This window comes from Chenopodium album, chromosome 11, assembly GCF_948465745.1.
Source record: "Chenopodium album chromosome 11, dcCheAlbu1.1, whole genome shotgun sequence".
Taxonomy (NCBI): Eukaryota; Viridiplantae; Streptophyta; class Magnoliopsida; order Caryophyllales; family Amaranthaceae; genus Chenopodium; species Chenopodium album.
In genome coordinates, this window is record NC_137844.1 from 44,079,889 (window position 1) to 44,097,985 (window position 18,097).

General features: G+C 37.2%; 1 protein-coding gene across 1 annotated transcript; it reads right to left on the reverse strand.

Moving 5' to 3' along the window:
* Positions 1 to 1,447: 1,447 nt before the first annotated feature.
* LOC145568924 (iron-sulfur cluster co-chaperone protein HscB homolog) lies at positions 1,448 to 7,352 on the reverse strand. The gene is made up of 6 exons (XM_081628307.1): positions 6,954 to 7,352; positions 5,962 to 6,058; positions 5,787 to 5,876; positions 3,802 to 3,867; positions 2,390 to 2,458; positions 1,448 to 2,073 (listed from the first exon to the last, which is right to left on the reverse strand). The coding sequence occupies exons 1-6, from the start codon at positions 7,310 to 7,312 to the stop codon at positions 1,936 to 1,938; spliced, it is 819 nt and encodes a 272-aa protein (XP_081484433.1). The 5' UTR covers positions 7,313 to 7,352; the 3' UTR covers positions 1,448 to 1,935.
* Positions 7,353 to 18,097: the final 10,745 nt, after the last annotated feature.

The window sequence follows — 18,097 nt, forward strand, 5'->3', positions numbered from 1 at the left end:
AGGCTGGCCCGAATGGAAAAATATAGGAGAAGATAAGGTAATTTGTAATTAAGATGTACTTTGAGGTTTTTATAATAATTATATCAATTCTCTTGTGGATGTCAAATAACTTAGTTAGTTACAATGGAGATGATTAGGGATGACAATGGGTAGGGACGTAGGGTCCTGGCACGGTATAGTAATACCTGTACGGCTGTACCGTACTTATAATTTATTTTCATACCCATACCCTACCCGGACCTTTAGGATCTACAGTTTTTAGACCCTTACCCGGAACCTATGGGTCTAGTGGGGTCTGGGCAAGGCCTAGGGTCCAAACAGGGTCCTTTACCTTTTTTTTCCTGTAATTTTTAATCGTCTTATTTTAGTGTACGAAATACGAATGTACGGTTGCAAAAAAAAAAAAAAAAAGCTAATACATGAGAACATTAGAATTAATTCAACAAATAGTACAACTATGAAAGTGGGTGCCTATGAGTTCCTTACTTAGGGTTTTACTTTTACAAGTATTTTTATTTATTTATTTACTATATTGAACGGGTCTGGGTATGACGGGTCCATGAGTAGGGTTTGGGTCTGAATTCATTATACCCGGACCCTTACCCTACTCGATACCACCTAGACCCATATTCTACCCGGACCCACAGGGTCTAAAAAAATTGGACCATATTCGTATTTCAGGGTAGGATCCGATAGGGTCTAGACAGGGTCCTGACCCCGTTGCCATCCCTAGAAATGATACTAAGAGATTGAATTTAATTTATATCATTGCATTAGCGGCTCTCCCTAATATTAAGGTATGAACAGTTTTTGGTGCTACACTTCGAGGCGCACATAGAACCACCAGCTTAAGAATTACTTGTCTTTTTTTTTAGCTATCAAATTGTTATAGGAAACATGCAAATGTACAACAGTACAAGTATATTTTTACGGTGTTGATTTATTCCCCTTTAACCTAGCCCCACTATCTCATTTGGAACAACAAACTTACAAATGTAAAACTGCAAAACACGTCAGTCTTAGGCCTTGTTTGGTAATTAACTGGTAATTGATTGATATAATTGATTGTATTAGCTAATTTGACTAGTTAATTATATTAGCTAGTTTGATTAGCTAATTATAATTAGCTAATTGTGTAAAAGTATTTGGTCAATAGTTGTTAATTGTTAGCTGTTTTAGTGTATTTAAGAGACAAAAAACTAATTATTCAATAAGCTAATTGTAAAAAGCTCTTATAATGAGCTTTTTCTAAAAGAGTTTTTTTAGCCCAAAAAACTCTTTTAATAAGCTATTTACCAAACACCTAAATTAGCTTTTTTAATTGGTCAAACATCTAATTGGACAAAATAAGCTAAAAGCTCTTTACCAAACACCACTTTTTTCTCTCTGTGTCTCTAAAACACATCTTTCATTAATTGTAATCTCTGCTTTGTGGCTTGGACGAGAATTGTAGCACTAACAATAACTAAGCCTGCTTTATTAGTTGTAGCTGAATTAGCAAGAATAAGTTTTTGGATCGAAGGAAATATATTGCATCAAAGTTCAAAGAGAATCAACTTTAAACGACAAATCCAGAAGATCTCTTACTTCCTACAAAAAAAAAAAATTCAGAGAGAAAAGAAAAGTTGTAGTATAAATCAGACGTCTTCAGCCTCCTTTGCTTAACCACACTTCTTCGCTCTCTTTCGCTATGACCTGTTCATTATTGCATCAAAAGTCTTAACCCTTGCGCCGTACCTAGATGCATCCACAAAAAAGAACCATGGCATCTGCACCCTTCAGCTTAAACCTCTATGTTATGAATATGCTAAACAATACTTCCACTCTTCAAAACAGGCCACTTTCTTCAATTCTGTGACTTCTGAGTGAAATTGCTCAGAATATTCAGAAGAATCAACTTGCAGTTTACAAGTTCTCAGATACACATGAACAATATCAGAGTCGTTTCACAATTTCCTCATTGGCACATATATAATATGTCATTCTACGGATGGCATTTAATGCCTCTTCGGTATCCTGGCTTTTGAATGCTCCTGCAAATGTATTGGACCATTGTTTTAATCTCTCATGTACCTGAGCCATTATAGTAAAAAATTATTAGCTGTTGTATGAATATATATCTACATATACACCATAAAGATGGACAGCTGGTAATAGCCGAGACATTTGGCTTGGCTACATTGCCTTCCTTCCATATGTAAACTTCCATATTTTAACACTAAACACTCGTATTAATACCAATCATCATGTGGAAAACATGAAAATATTGTATTTTTTTGCTTCCAAAATCTCTCTTTTCAGGATTGCAAATGAGCCAGAGGCACAGTAGTTTGAACAAGCAACAGTTCATATGTAATTCAATATCAGACTTCTATAGAAAATCTCAAACCTCTGCCTGGATCTGTTTTAACGCCTGAGAATCAGGTGCATCTTCGACAGATTCTCTGATCTCCATTATCTGAAATGATCAAGATGTTTATCTTATTAGTCAAGCACACAAATGAAGAAAAAGCATAGATAGCAAACAAAATGAAGTGTAAACATAACTAGCAAACCAGAAAGTACTTCGATACTAGTCATAAACTCATAATATCTAGAAAATGGTATGCTTATTACTCAAGTTCTTGTTAATAATGGCTAATTTCGGTTGACTAAAAGTCCTTCAATGCCTTTGATCTTTACAGCAACCAAGGAAGTTGCTGGATTCCATCAATTACTCCCTCTGTCCTTAAATAAAGTACAAAAAAGGTCATGGGTATGATTGATTAAAAGCGGATAAAAAAGTAGAAAGCAGGTTTAATTAATTAATTAAGGTGAATATAAAAAACAAAATTGAGGAGTTTAGTTGAATAAAATGAAAAAAAAAAAATTGGGGTTTGGTTGATTAAGAGTGAATAAGATATGGGATGGATTTTTATATAGAGACAAGATTTTTGGATGGAATAAGACTGTTCTACGGGGATGAAACTAGGGAAGGAGTGTTTATCTTCTAAAACTCAAGAGATGGACTAGCCAGCAGGGTGGGTTTAGTTTCTTTCTATAGAAAAGAAGTCAGCTATGTGCATGAAACACCTTCCTAGTTCCTACCACAGCTTTGACTCTATAGCAGGAAAGACCTGCTAGGAGTTTCATCCATGAATCCATGATGAAGACAGAAAAGTGATCAAGGACGACCAATCCACAATCAAAAAGACACTAGAAAAGCCTAATACAACGGAACACCATTACATATGGTATCAAGTAGAATTCATGTAAAAATTGATAAAAAGTAATTAGCCAAACTCAAATTTCCAACTATTTTAATAGCTGACATTATCAACAGATCTGTTTTCTCTGTATAAACATCTGCAGAAAATATAGCATGATCTCAAATAAAAGACATTATGCTTTCTTTCCTATCTTCTCTGATTAAAAAAAAAAATAATTCTAAACTTAACAACCATAGTCAAGCTTCTAAACTAAATTCATGGGGAATACATTCCTGCAAAAACTACATAGGTTCTCAGGTGGTTCTTTTTGAACTAATGGTCACAGCTTACATTGATTTCGACATTCAACGGGACACCAGAACTAAATTTCGAAAGAGACAATCATTATTCATTGAAGAGGAGAAGGTTAGAGCTTCAGCATCAAATTCAATTCTATTACTCTATAAGAGTCCCATGCATTGATAGCACAGTCCAGTAGACAAAATGGTTATACTGGACGCCGAAATGGATTTTGGAATTTAAGAATACTAATCGAAATTAACAAGTCAAATAGCAAATGTAATTATCTAAATGGATTGTGTAATTATCTTACCTCAGCTAGTAACCCGGGATCTGAAACAGTCTGCTCTTCATCAACGTGTACACCCTGTAACTTCATCTGCCATGTTAGAATTCACACATCAATTGTCTTATATGGAGGCCTGATAAATGAAGAAAAGGTATAACAGGAGGCCAAATAACATTCTGAAGTAACGTGTCTATTGACTGGTTTCCAACTAAATTCTTCGCGCAGGGGGGGGGGGGGGGGGTGGGGGGAAGCACATTTGAAGTGTCGTTTGGTTCTAAGCCTTCCTATTCTCACTTTAAAACCTCCTGGCTACCTTCGCTTTTTAAAGCCCAAGCATGTCTATTTCTTGGTAATCCATTTGGGAAGAAAAAAAGAAAAAAAAAAACGAATTCAATAAATTATAGACCTATCAGATTTATTTTTTGAAGGTTGTTGCGTTTCTAAAACAATGCTTCTTTTAGGATAGTCTCAGTCAGATCCATCCTCTAATTTCTCTTTCCCTTTACTTTTCTTGATTATCCTTATTCTCTACTTTGTTTGGCTGTTTGCTCTTCATCTATTTCCATCTTTTCCACCTACTTAACTCACATTCCCAGTCTTTTGTAGTCAACAGAACCCATAAGATCAACTAGAATCTCTAATCCTCCTGCAGATTTGTAAGATTAGTATGCCACAATGCTACTGGTAACACTTTTTCTTACCCTTGTTCCATACCTTCTTAACACTAAATAAGTATTTTATCAGCAGGACGCCAATCCTACCTTACAAATTTGGCCAATGAATTCAGATGTTTGTGATAGTTTAAAGACTTGTAAGCAAATCACACATGGGAGACGGTGGATTTACTTCCATGGCATCCAGGGTAAATACCCATGAACAGCAAATGTGTCTATAACTCTACATAGTGAAATATATATCTAACAGGACTATAAAAAGGTGAAAGGAAGAGTTATTAGAGGAGATGCACAAAAAGGAGGAAGTTGACTACATTGAAACCTTTTTCTAGGAGTCAAATTCACTAACATCAGGAGTCATATTGCTACAGGCCTACAGCTGCCAAAAAGAGATTGCTAAATATAAGCATATGATGTAAATAAACTTTTCATCATGGAGATTTAGATGAAGAAACTAATGAGTGTCCTGAGTAATGCTCAGGGTTACAATATGTAACTTTTAATCTAGTTAGGAAAATTTGGCATCATGAGGATAACATGAAAAGTAATAGCATGATATTTAAAAAACGTTAAAGGTATCAATAGTTGACTTACGGTGTGTTTGGATTGAAGGAAATGGAGAGAAAGGAAGGGAAGAGAAATGGAGAGATGGAGTATCTTTCATTTCGATAACAAATGAGGAAAGAAGAGAATTGGAGGGGAGAGAAATGGAGGGATTAAATTGTAGAAAATTGATCCCTTCAACAATGGAGAGATTTGGAAGGAAAACTCACCATTTTTCCCTCCCCTCCCTTTCCCTTCCCTCCTCTTCTCCTCCCTCCCCTTCTTTTCCTCCCCCTTTCTTTATCCAAACACACTGTTAGTTCCATCTAATAATCCAAAGCATATAGAATTGGATTTCCATTATGTCCAAGGACAGCTGTAGCATAGACTCATCAATCTTTATCATGTAGTCATGTACCTACACTACAACTGCATATTTGACAGATATTTCACTAAGGTTCTTCTTAGACAGCACCATGACTAAATACTAAGCAATTTGAAGGTGTCTCCACTCAATTCTCCAACTGAGGGAGGGGGGTGTTGAGCACATAAAACTATAAAAGTATAAACTTTACAAATGTTTGTGTAAGGCTGCATACTATAAACTTCCCTTATCTGTCCTAGATTAGAGTCTCACCAGCAGAGTTATGATCAAATTGGTATACTAAGTACCACACACAAGATACACACATAGCATAAATGCATGAGGTTCATACCATAAATTATCACAGACACTAAAATAGAAAGCCTAATACTTTTCAAACAAAAATGTAGAAATTCTGTTGTACTCACAAGGTATATTGCCCTGGGCAAGGAATTTTTGAGCGTCCTGTATGCATCAATTATTCGAGAAGATTGCTCAGCAGCATACTCCCGTTCACTCTAATCACATATGACGGTAATTAGACAGCCTAAAAGTCTGGATGTGTTTCTAAACCTTCTAAATTCAAATACATATAAAACAAACCTCAGACTTTGAATGAACTAAATCAGGATGCAGTTTTTTCTGCCAGTCTTTATACAAGCCCTCCAAACTACTCTCCTCAATATCATATTTTCGCTCCCTGTAACATGTTAAACAAGCACAACTTAAAGGGATATAGTCATTCTCATTAATCAACGCTAATTACTTTAAGTTTGAATCTCAGGGGGCTGAAGAATTCATGAAATCACATCATATACCATTGAAACACCTAAAATATTCAAGTAGGACAACAACAAAGTACACTTAAGCACAAAAAAAAAAAAAAAAAAAAAAAAAAACATAAATTCGAAATAGGCTAAAACACGATCTCACGAGGACAAGTTATGGGACTATGATGTGATAATAAGTTAATAACTTCAAGTATGAAAAAAAGTTATTCAATCCCTACAACTCGCAACACACGTCTATCCCTCTATCCCAAAGATTAATCATATACTCCATCACTTTAAGTCTAAGATTGTGTCCTAGTTTCCTTTTCGGCCCCATCACTTTGGGTTTGCCCCATACTATACATCGTCCACAACTTCACTCTCACATACTCTACTTTTGGTCACACCTCCCACCAATTTTTTCACTCATCAACTCCACTCAACCACTACTTTAAAAAGTAGCAAAACTCCAATGCGGCAATCTTAGAGGGACGGAGGGAATACATTGGAGTTATAACAACTTTGTTGTACACATGATTAGGGATGTTATGCTAATAAAAAGTTATCAGCTACAACTAACAAAGACAATAGCTCATAATAATTACATCATCATTTTACGTAACAAAATCAAAGCAATTCAAAACTCACGGCACTAGCATTGAATTAACATCACTTAAAATTTGCATAAATTAGAAGTTCCAGTAAACTATCATAGCAATTATGAGCTAAATTAATATTATAACAGCAATATCAATTAAACATTCAAAAATTTTATATGACTTTTAACAATTATACCTCCATGAAATGAAGAAAGAGAAAACTTACAATCCGAAAATCCGAAAATAATCAACAGAGCGATCAACAGGTTGAATACAACGGCAAGAATCACAAACAAGAAAGAGTTGCGAAGTTGTTGGAGACGAATTACAATTCCAGCATCTTCGGATTTCAGAGCTTGATGATGAGGATGATGATTCGGAGCAAAAAAGCTTGAATGATTGCTTGGAAAAATCATGGAGAAAATTTGCAGGAAAATTGAAATGGCGAGGAGAAAATGAAGAGGAGAGAGAAGAGAGAGATAGAGTTCGGGAATGGAAGGTGGTAGAGGAGAGAGAAGAAGTGGGTCGAAGGTGTCGGTGGAAGAGATGCGAGAATCGCCGCCATGAATGTCTGATGGTATTCATCGGAGTATTGTGTAGTTCCTACAACCGAAGCTGAAGAGTACGTCTTAGATTCGCGTTATTTACGAAATACAAAGGTAGTCGGTTGTAAATAGAGGTGTCAATTCGAAAGATTGGATTGGATCTGATTAGGATCGGGTTAATTTTTAAATTTGAGTCATGCTAAATTGCTATGGGCGTGTTCGGCACTAGCGTTTGAGTAGCTTTTAGTGGTTGACTAGGTCAAACCACTATTTAACAAAAAATGTGAGTGTTTAGCGAAGTAGTGGTTATGATACCTTTTAGTGGTAGAAGTAGCTTTTATAAAAAGTTAGAAATATTAGCTTTTGAAAGTAGAGGTAGCTTTTGAGGTAACTGTTGAAAATTTAATCTATAGTTTTTAATATAATATACTGATTTTTATATGTAACAGCTAGTTAACCGCTACTTTACCAAACACTCATACCAAATTATCTATCTTCACACAGCTATAGCTTGTTGACTGCTAAAAGCTACTTACATAGCTTACAGCTACTTTCACAGCTAACAACTACCTTCACAGCTATATTTTGCCGAACACGCCCTAAGTTATAACTGCACACGAGTTCAAATTTAAACCGGATATTTTTCGAGTCGAGTCGGGTGTAGTTTTGACACCTCTAGTTGTAAACGCTGGTAATGAGAATGAACTTTAGTGTAGTTTTGCAAAGAATGTCTTATAATATCCATGGGAGATATTCCAAGTATGGTCGGATACTAATGGACCGGAAGTAATATTCCAATATGATATTTTTTTTTTCAATATGTTCCATCCGATTCACACTTTGGGATAATCCAGATTTGGAATCAGTTTTGGATGGTTAGGTTTCAGTCCCCTCTTAATATGATCTAATTTTAATTTTGGGAAACTCTTTTTGTTAACAATAAGTCTTACCTGCACTCTAGTGCAGCTAGAATAGCTACACCACTGCATGTAAAATGAACATGTAGTAAAAAAATTATGAACACGTAAAAATAAATGAACATTTAGTATTAAAAAATGAACACATTAAAAAAATGAACATTCAGTAGTTAAAAAGTGAACATGTTAAAAAAATTGATAATTCAATATTAAAAATAAACATGATAATCATAAAATTGCAGGCCACAACCTTATAAATGAACATTTAGTGTAAAAATAATTATGAACACGTAAAAAAAACATTTATTAATAAAAAATGAACATGTCAAAAATAATTATGAACATTAGCGTATTAAAAACGAACATTTATCATACAATAATAGAACAGCTGGAGCACACTAAATAAATCGAACATTTTATAAAAATATATAAATATATATGAACATTTTGTATAAAAAAAATGAACATGTGAAAAAAAATTTATGCACATTTAGTATATTAAAAATGAACATGATTTTCTTATATTTGTATAAATTCAAATTCATTGTATATAATTATTAATGAGAAATAAAGATAAAATGAATCATTAAAATATGTTCAGTTTTTATGTACTAAATGTTCATTTTTAGTGTACTAAATGTTCAATTTGTATTAAATGTTCAATTTTAAAGTACACCGTGTTTATTTTTTTTTTTCCAAAAATTATACACAATTATAAGCAACTCAATCAAAAAAAAAAAAAAAAACCAAAATTAATTATAACAAACAAATTAAAGATGCAACAACTTATTATTCATCACAAAAACTCATTAATTAAATTAATATTCATACAAAAATTCAAAAATTCAGTTGAAATAGTCTATTCACTAGATTCATCAAAAAGTCAATTGAAAATATTGAAATTCACCAATTATAAAATCAAAAAAAATCAATTACAAATTTAGCCCAAATCTAACCTAGTTAAAACTAATTAAAAATAATCAACAACACAAAAACTAACCTGCATAATGATCTCTTTTGAATAACAACCAAATCCATAATATTGTAGAAAACAGAGGAAAAAGAAAATGATGACGGTCGCGATGAAGATGATGGAGAATGCTACAATGGTGAGGAAGTGGAGCATATTCAAAATAGGAGGATAAATAAGTTTAAAGATTGAAAGAAAGTAAGGTAAGAAAGAAAATTTACTTATAAGGAAAAAAAAAGGAGAGAGAAAATTAATGGAGGTAAGGAAGAAGAAGAGGGAGAGAGAGGTAAATATAAAGAAGGGAGAAGAAAACAGGGAGATAAAATTAATGGAGGTAAGGAAGAAAAAGAGATAAAGAGGTAAATATAAAGAAGAAGAAAAAAACGTATGTTCGTTTTTAAAGTACTATATGTTCATATATGGAGTTGTTGCAGCTAGCTTAGCTACACAAGTGTGTAGCTAAGAATTTGTGTTTTGTTAACCCTCTAGTTTGGCCCCGTTCTGCTCTGCCGAGTCCTGCTTTGTTCTGCTGAGCTCTGCACTGCTCTGCTTAAAAATAATAATTAATATTAAATATTATAATCATAATAATTAATACTTAATAATAATAATTATAATAATAAATAATTAATATTTAATAATTATAATAATAATAAAAATGATAATAATAATAATAATAATAATAATAATAATAATAATTGATATTTTATAATAAAAATTGTTTAAGGTAAAAATTACCCTCAAACCGTGGACCAATCCCATAGTGACACGTGGCCCAATCAAAGGCCGACACGTGTCCCTATAGGTAGATGACACATATGCAAGCCCTACAAAGAGCACCTGAAAAAAGAGAGAAAAGAGCCTCCTTACATTAGGAGGCCCAAATCCCGAGAAACACATCGATATTTTGGTAGATAATACAGCAAATCACGCACTTCTCTCATTTATGGATGGATACGTAGGGTACAACCAGATTCTCATGGCCGAAGAAGACATGGAGAAAACAACATTCATAACACCTTGGGGTACTTACTGTTACACGGTAATGCCATTCGGGTTGAAAAACGCGGGTGCCACTTACCAACGAGCAGCAACTGCCCTACTCCATGACATGATGCACAAAGAAGTCGAAGCATATGTGGACGACATGATTGTGAAATCTAAAGACCATCCAGGACATCAAATGGCCTTAAGAAAATTCTTTGAGAGGCTAAGAAAATACAACGTGAGGTTGAATCCATCCAAGTGTGCTTTTGGAGTAACCTTAGGAAAACTCTTGGGATATGTCATAAGCTCTAGAGGAATAAAGATAGACCCAACCAAGATCAAAGCAATCATGTCAATGCCACCGCCCAAAACCGAGAAGCAAATTCGAGGATTTATTGGCCGGTTGCAATATATAAGTAGGTTCATATCTAAGCTAACAACAATATGTGAACCAATATTAAAAAAGCTTAAGAAAAACGTGCCAGTAATATGGGACGACGAGTGTTAAAAAGCCTTTGAGAAGATCAAAGCCTATCTCGCCAATCCTCCCGTATTAGCCCCAGCGCTTCCAGGAATTCCTCTAAGGTTGTACTTAACAGTCACCAAAGAAACAATGGGAGCTATGCTCGCACAAGAGGTAGAAGGAAAAGAAAACGCCATCTACTACCTAAGCAAAAAGATGCTCGAATATGAAGCACGCTATACACCACTTGAGAAATTGTGCCTCGCATTGGTGTGGGCCACAACCAAGTTAAGACACTACATGCTTGTTCACACAGTCTTTATAATGTCACGAATGGATCCTCTCAAGTACTTATTCGAGAAATCCACGCTTAACGGACGCATCTCAAGGTGGATAGTCAACCTAGCCCAGTTTGATGTAAGATTCATGCCTTAAAAGGCTATTAAAGGATCTGTAGTCTCGGACTTCTTAGCAGACTTTCCAATAGAAGATTCGACACCAATACACGACAATGAATTTCCAGATAAAGACTTGATGGTCACGGAAGATGATACTTGGACTTTACACTTCGATGGAGCCTCGAACCAAAAGGGATGTGGCGTAGGAGTCCTATTAGTATCACCTAAAGAAGAGCATGTTCCAATTTCAATAAAGTTAGATTTCGACGTTACCAACAACGCTGCAGAATATGAAGCATGCGTGGTAGGCCTCGAAACAGCTTTAGCATTGGGTGTAAAAAAACTTCGAATATTCGGAGATTCTTCCTTGGTCATCAACCAAATCTCCAAAAGATGGAAAGTAAGGAGCAAAAGCTTAGCCCCTTACCAAAACTATATGGAAACTCTCACCGATCAACTAGAAAAGGTAGAATACACATATCTACCTAGAGAAGAAAACCAATTTGCCGATGCCTTGGCAAGACTAGCCTCAATGGTTAGGATTCCTAAGGATATTGAGCAAATGCCTCTAACTATAGAGAAAAGACACAAAACAACATACATTCAAGCTATAGAGGATGATGAAACAATCCAAGAAGAAGAAGAAGACGAAGAAGAACCATGGTATACTGATATACTCAATTATGTCACCAAAGGAGAATACCTTCCTCATGCTGACAAAAGAGCAAAACGAGCTTTAAGACTTTTGGTTTCCCAATACGTACTCATAAATGATGAGTTACACAAAAGGGTACCTAAAGGTCGAGCCCTATTATGTGTAGGCAAGAAGGACGCTCAAAGAACTATGAGAATAGTCCACGAAGGAGTATGTGGAATGCATGTTAATGGCAAAATGCTAGTCCAAAAGATAATGCGAGAAGGATATTATTGGACTACCATGAATAGGGATTGTCATCAATATGTAAAAAGATGCGCTAAGTGCCAAATTTATGCAAATTTGCAACATATTCCTCCATCTCTTCTCTACACCTACACCTCACCATGGCCATTCTCAACATGGGGAATCGATATAATTGGAAAAATTATACCTCCTGGAACAGGAGGTCACGAGTACATCTTGGTAGCGATCGATTACTTCACAAAGTGGGTTGAAGCACAATCATATGCTAAACTCACTGCAAAACATGTAGCACTCTTTATCGAAAGGAACATAATTTGTCGATACAGAGTCCCACATGAGATGATAAGTGACAATGGAACTCACTTTCAAGCCGAATGTGAAGAATTGTTACAAAAGTATGGTATTCAACATCACCATTCTTCCCCTTATAGACCTCAAGCAAATGGAGCAGTTGAGGCGGCTAATAAAAATTTAAAGACTATCATCGAGAAAATGACAGAAAATTACAAGGATTAGCCTGACAAACTCCATTTTGCACTTTGGGGTTATCGCACGTCAATTCGAACGTCAACAGGAAACACGCCAATCACCCTAGTCTATGGAATGGATGCCGTACACCCTGTAGAACTAGAAATACCTTCTCTACGCATTGCGTTAGAAAGTAAACTCGATGAAGTTGAATGGACTAGAGCACGGTATGAAGAGTTAATTCTACTTGACGAAAAACGACTAGAAGCTCTACATCATACCCAATGCTACCAAACTCGTATGGCTAGACACTTCAACAAGAAGGTCAAGACAAGAAACATCAAGGTTGGAGACTTGGTACTAAAAGCACTAAGGAAAAATGTTTTGGATCCAAGAGGCAAATTCAGGCCCAATTGGTCCGGACCATACATTGTCAAAACAATCTTGTCAGGAGGTGCAGCTCAATTAACTGACATGGACGGCAATGAATTCTCAAACATGACCAATCTTGACCAACTTAAGAAGTACTACCAATAATTACTTGAGTAGAACACTCAAGAGAGCTACGTTTGGCTTGATTCCTTAAGAAAGGATACGTAGGATATAATAAAAGGTGACACAAAAGAAAGACAAGAGAGATACCTCCTCAACGTCGTTCCCATGACAGGTAGCTCGGTTCCGTAACTTCACGAGCTGGCTACGAAAGGCGTCTATACACCTCGCCATAGTTGTCACCACCTTGCGAGAAAACTGTAAAAGGAATAAAGTCAGTAATAATACAGAACAAATACAAAAGCAAGAAAATAGATAAGCTCACCCGAGTCTAGTGACGAGGAATGGAGCGCTCCACAAAACGTTAATCCTCGGGGGGCTGGAGGAATCATCTCCTCGATCGGTACGAACATACCCTGGTAACGGATAGACATCCTTGGAGGGACGAACTCCCTAGGCCCAGCCTGATAAAATAAAATTCAAATGATTAGAATTTACTTGGGGGCTATCTAATGAAAAATAAAAGGTAAAGCATACCTCTGCCTCAGACAAAACAGGGGTCGGCGCTAGCAAAGGTAGCAAATCATCCTAGTAACTCTGCTCCAAATGGACATGAGACCGCTAGGGAGTGCCAGGAGAAGACCGACTCGCGGAGTCACGCATCAACGCCTCATGAAACATATGTTGAGGCGGGCGAGTGAGGACGACGAAAACATCCGATGAGTGCTGAATAGCTACTCTCTCGCCAAGATACATTGTAGTGTCATATGTCCCTTGAAAATAACGACGCTCGATAGTATACCGCGCGGCCGACGCAGGTATAGCCAAATCAGCCCATGGTCGGTATACCACGCAAGGCTCCTACAAAACAGCTATGTAAGATAAATACCCTCAAAAGAGTAATATAAAAAAAAACAAGTGTTCACGAGAACCTACCGAGAGGATCAGATCTCGAACACGTGCAGTCTCGACCTGGCCGGTGCGACCTCCCCAACTGGCGCCAACTGGAAGCTCGCGAGGTGAAGGTCTCACCAGCGCAAGCGAGGGAAAGTACTCGTAGAACCAAATCTACATAGATAAGAGAAAGTCAGCAAATGCTTGCACAAGTCTAGAGCTAATTTCAAAAGGATGGAAATATACCTTTACGACCCTCCAGAAACTGGAAAGTACGATCTCTCCAGACAAGGCCGTGTGACGGCAGGAACGTCGCAGGCCCAGAAGAAAGTAAGCATAGGCCAAGCTGGCCCAGTCATACGTCCCGATCAGGTGAAGGTCACGAACAGCTCTCAGGTAGTAGAGGAGCACTCGACTACCCTTGTCAGGAGAAAAGGTCCCTGACAGCAAAATAAGAACAAAGATGCGCACCTGCTGCTCGCGAGTGGTCGCATCATCCTCAAAAGCCGCTACCAAGGTGGAATGGCGGATGCACCGGGAACTAAGCTGTCCCGGCTGAGCCTCAGCACGGACCCAAAAAGCAATCGGACCCAATAACTCCAAAACCATCGGTGAGTAGACAGTAATATCACCGTCAAATGGCAGTGTCGAAGAACGAAACTCCAAACCCGTGATGAGACTGAAGTCGGTAGGAGTGACCGTCATCTCACCCCAGGGAAAGTGAAAAGTGTTGGTGGTGTCCCAAAAGAACTCCACCAAAGCTCTGACGACGAGGTTACCCCCCATCATAGGAGTACATGGCCTGAGCAGCCCGAAAGAGGGGAGTCAACCCACAGGACTCCCAGAGCTGTCGCAGCGCTTCGTCTCTGCTGAAATACGCTTTGTATAGTGTACCGATGACGTTGTTGCCAGAACCATGACTGCGAGTCCTCCCACTGATGAGCCCGTGTCGCACCCGCTCAGAAATATGGTGCTCAGGAGAAAAGAAAAGAGTGTGCTCATCCCACTCTGGGAGAGGTCCGAGTCTAGTAGAGGGGTCCTCACCCTCGTCGACAGGCTCGTCCTCCCGGCGTGTGTCCCTCGACTGAGAACCAGAGCCGCGTTGCCTAACCATGCTATATTATGAAAATAATAAAAATTAAGGTTCTATAGTATCTAAGGTTTGCCTAGCCGCATGATACTATGTTCGCAAAAAAAAAATAGAGTACGTAGTACTAAAACAGAGCACAAATTCAATTTAAGCATAATTAGCATTTTCAAGCAACCAAACAATTTCTTGCAATACTATGATAAATATTGTGACAAATTGTACAAGAAGAACTAGTAAAAACACAAAGAACGGATCACATTGTTCTTCACGACCTCAAGAGGTCCAACAATGGTGAATCGCTCATTTCTTCACCAAATTGAGCCAAACAAGTCTCTAAACACTCCCAAGGCAGTGTATGAGCATAATCAAGCAAGTTCAAGGCATAAAATCCAACAAACAAAGCAAATTTAGCAAGAACATGTTCAAATTTTGGGAAAAGTCGCGAACAAAGAATGCATAATTCAGCAAAAACCGAGTTGAGTTTGAGTAAAACTTACATTAATCGGGAAAATAGATGAAATAAGCTTTGGTTTGCAACAAGTTTGAGCGAATTCGGTTGAGAATTAAGCGAGAACGAGAAGGTTGAAGTTTTGAGCAAATGCGAAAAAACAGAACAGCAACAGCGGAAAATGAAGAAGAAAGGGAGGGTATTTAAAAAACCCGACCCTGTCGCCAAACAACAAGTTTTTCGCGTGGCGACAAAGCATGTCTCTTGGCGACAAGAAGAAATAGCGGCGACAAGCAGTTCCGGCTAGCGCTGGAGCGGCGACAGAGTACAGGACTCCATAATATGGTTATGTGAACCTCGTGCAGCGGTTTGGGTTCCTTGGTACGCCAGTTAGCCCCTCTAAGCAACTTGACATGATTTAATGATCGGCTCGATTATGATTAAATCAAGTGATCGACCTGGTAAAAAGATCGTCTCACTTTGCTTAAAGCGCCTGAACATTGGCTCATTACAAAGGCACCGACATAATGGTTCATAAACAGCAAAGGCACCGACATAATGGTTCATAAACATCAAAGGCACCGACATAGTGGTTCATAAACAGCAAAAGCACCGACGTAATGGTTCACAAGCAGCAAAAGTGCCGATGTACTGGCATGGCGGAAGCAAAGTTCAAGCGAACTTTAAAAGATCAACAAGCGTTGGTCTTCGATAATTTTCTTCGGAATATTATCACGACAACTGAAGGTGATTTCAAGCGGAGTTATCTTCGATCGTGTTCCCTAGCTTGCGGAAGATGGTCACAAGGCGGTAGAAGATCGTTTCAAGCGAAGCAATCTTCGATAGTATTCTCTGGCTTGCAGAAGACTATCACAGCGGAGATTGGAGGCAGTTACAAGCGTAGCAGTCTTCAGGCGGTACCCCCTAGCTTGAGGGAGATCGTCAAAAGCAGCAGGATAGCATTCCCTAGCTTGTGGAAGGTCGTCAAAACAAAATGCAACAAATCGGTTACCTTCAGAGACGTGTGCTCGACGGTGCAAGATACGCGTTTCTTAACTCTTTTATCTGTTTTAACTAATGCTAGTTTGCAGATATTGGCGTTACAAGAATGATTTAGGATCGCAGAACGTTCTGAATCATTCTCCGTCCCTATCGCTACTTTGACTTTTGTTTTCGAAACTTGCGTTTCTCCAAACTCAGTCGAAGTGGGGGCTTCTGTAGACACCCATTTGTGTCTCCCCAAAACCAAACCAGTGATGAATACCTTTTGCGTCGAATGATAATCGGATAAAGTGAAAGTGTGAAAGGTCAGGTGTTGCGGTTAGTTTTTATTAAAAACGCTTTCTTTCTATTTTTGAAAAACAACTCTATTTTATGAAAATAGCCAATCCAGTTTAGTTTGGTCCACAACAAGGGTCCAATAATAGTGTAGTTGGATGGGGTTTGCAAAGAGCTTTCCAACGATATATTATAAGCCCTATTCCTATGAATAATGAGGAGGTTATGGCCAAAATACTAAACTGGGCCCGGTTGATCTTTACATGCAGCCCGATGATCCAGGGGAGGGCCCAATAATTATTATTCCTAAAGTTATTAGAATTAATTATAGTCTTCTAGAGTTCTCTAGAAGGTTCTTTTAAGTCCTAATGAAATTAGAATTAATAATTATATTTTGATAAGTTTTACTTGAAATAAAATATTATTTTATGAAAAATACGATTTCAGTTTTCATACGGACTTTACAAGTCAATTTTGATTGATAAGTGGACTCTGTGTTTGAAAGCGCGTAGGAATACAGGCTGTCGCCAAACGATAGGCCTGTCGCTACGCGACAAGTTCGGTTTTGCGGCGACAGCGTGGAGTTTTATTCCTTATCAAATTCTACCTATTTTCGGACTATTTTCTTATAAATAGGGTCCTGAACCTCCGTTTTATTCATCAACAATGAGAAATCTACAATCAATTCTCATCAATCAATCTATTCTCTAAATTCTCTCTAAGCTCTCATCTCTCTAGCTTTTCACAAAATTCCGCATACACGAGATCTAGAAACACCTAGCCAAGTTCGAAGTTGCCTTCGCCCTAGACGTGAAAGGTTATAATTTCTGAGGGTTTGGTCCCAAATCTGTATTTCAATTATTTGATTTAATTGTTTGATTTTATACTTTTCCTTGAAGTTACTAACGCGTGTATTTTGTTATTAGAAAGAGATACGAGGCATCAAAGTATGTAATCTTATTGCTCTATTCTTGTAGAAAGCGTGTTTAAATTTGTTTAATTCCTAGTATCATGTTAGGATGTCATTATTGCTTCCTAGTATCATGTTAGGATGTTTCTATTGCTTTCTAGTATCATGTTTAGGGTGCCTTTTACTCTTTTCTAATATCATGTTAGGGCTAAAGCTTTGATCTTTATTGCTTAGTGACATGCTAGGGTTTGTTATTAATCTTGTTAGTATCATGTCTAGGATCTTGCTAATATTATGCTTTAACATGATTATAATTGTTATGATTATTATGTTGCTTGATGCTTATTCATTGTTATTGCTTGATCACGCCTTTTATGCAGGATTAAAGGGAATTTGTACTTGTAATCACGCTTAATAAGATAATTAATAATCTTGTTTAGGCTAATATGGTTATAATTCAAGTGATCGCCAATAATAGTTTATTTATGCATTAAATTCAACCAACATAGATTAAACAGGTTTAGGATTAATCTAATGTTTGCATGTTAGTCAAAAAGCGCACATGAATACGAGAAGAATAAAGTAGAGGCCTTTTTAGGGCAGGTTCAA

Bases quoted from the DNA above. Each gene is read 5' to 3' on its own strand.
- LOC145568924 (XM_081628307.1), bottom strand. From the start codon at position 7,312: ATGAATACCATCAGACATTCATGGCGGCGATTCTCGCATCTCTTCCAC. The intron at 6,059-6,953 runs GTAAGTTTTCTC...AACATGTTACAG, and splicing joins TATTTTCGGATTTTCGGATT to GGAGCGAAAATATGATATTG. The intron at 5,877-5,961 runs GTTTGTTTTATA...ATATGTGATTAG, and splicing joins TAGTTCATTCAAAGTCTGAG to AGTGAACGGGAGTATGCTGC.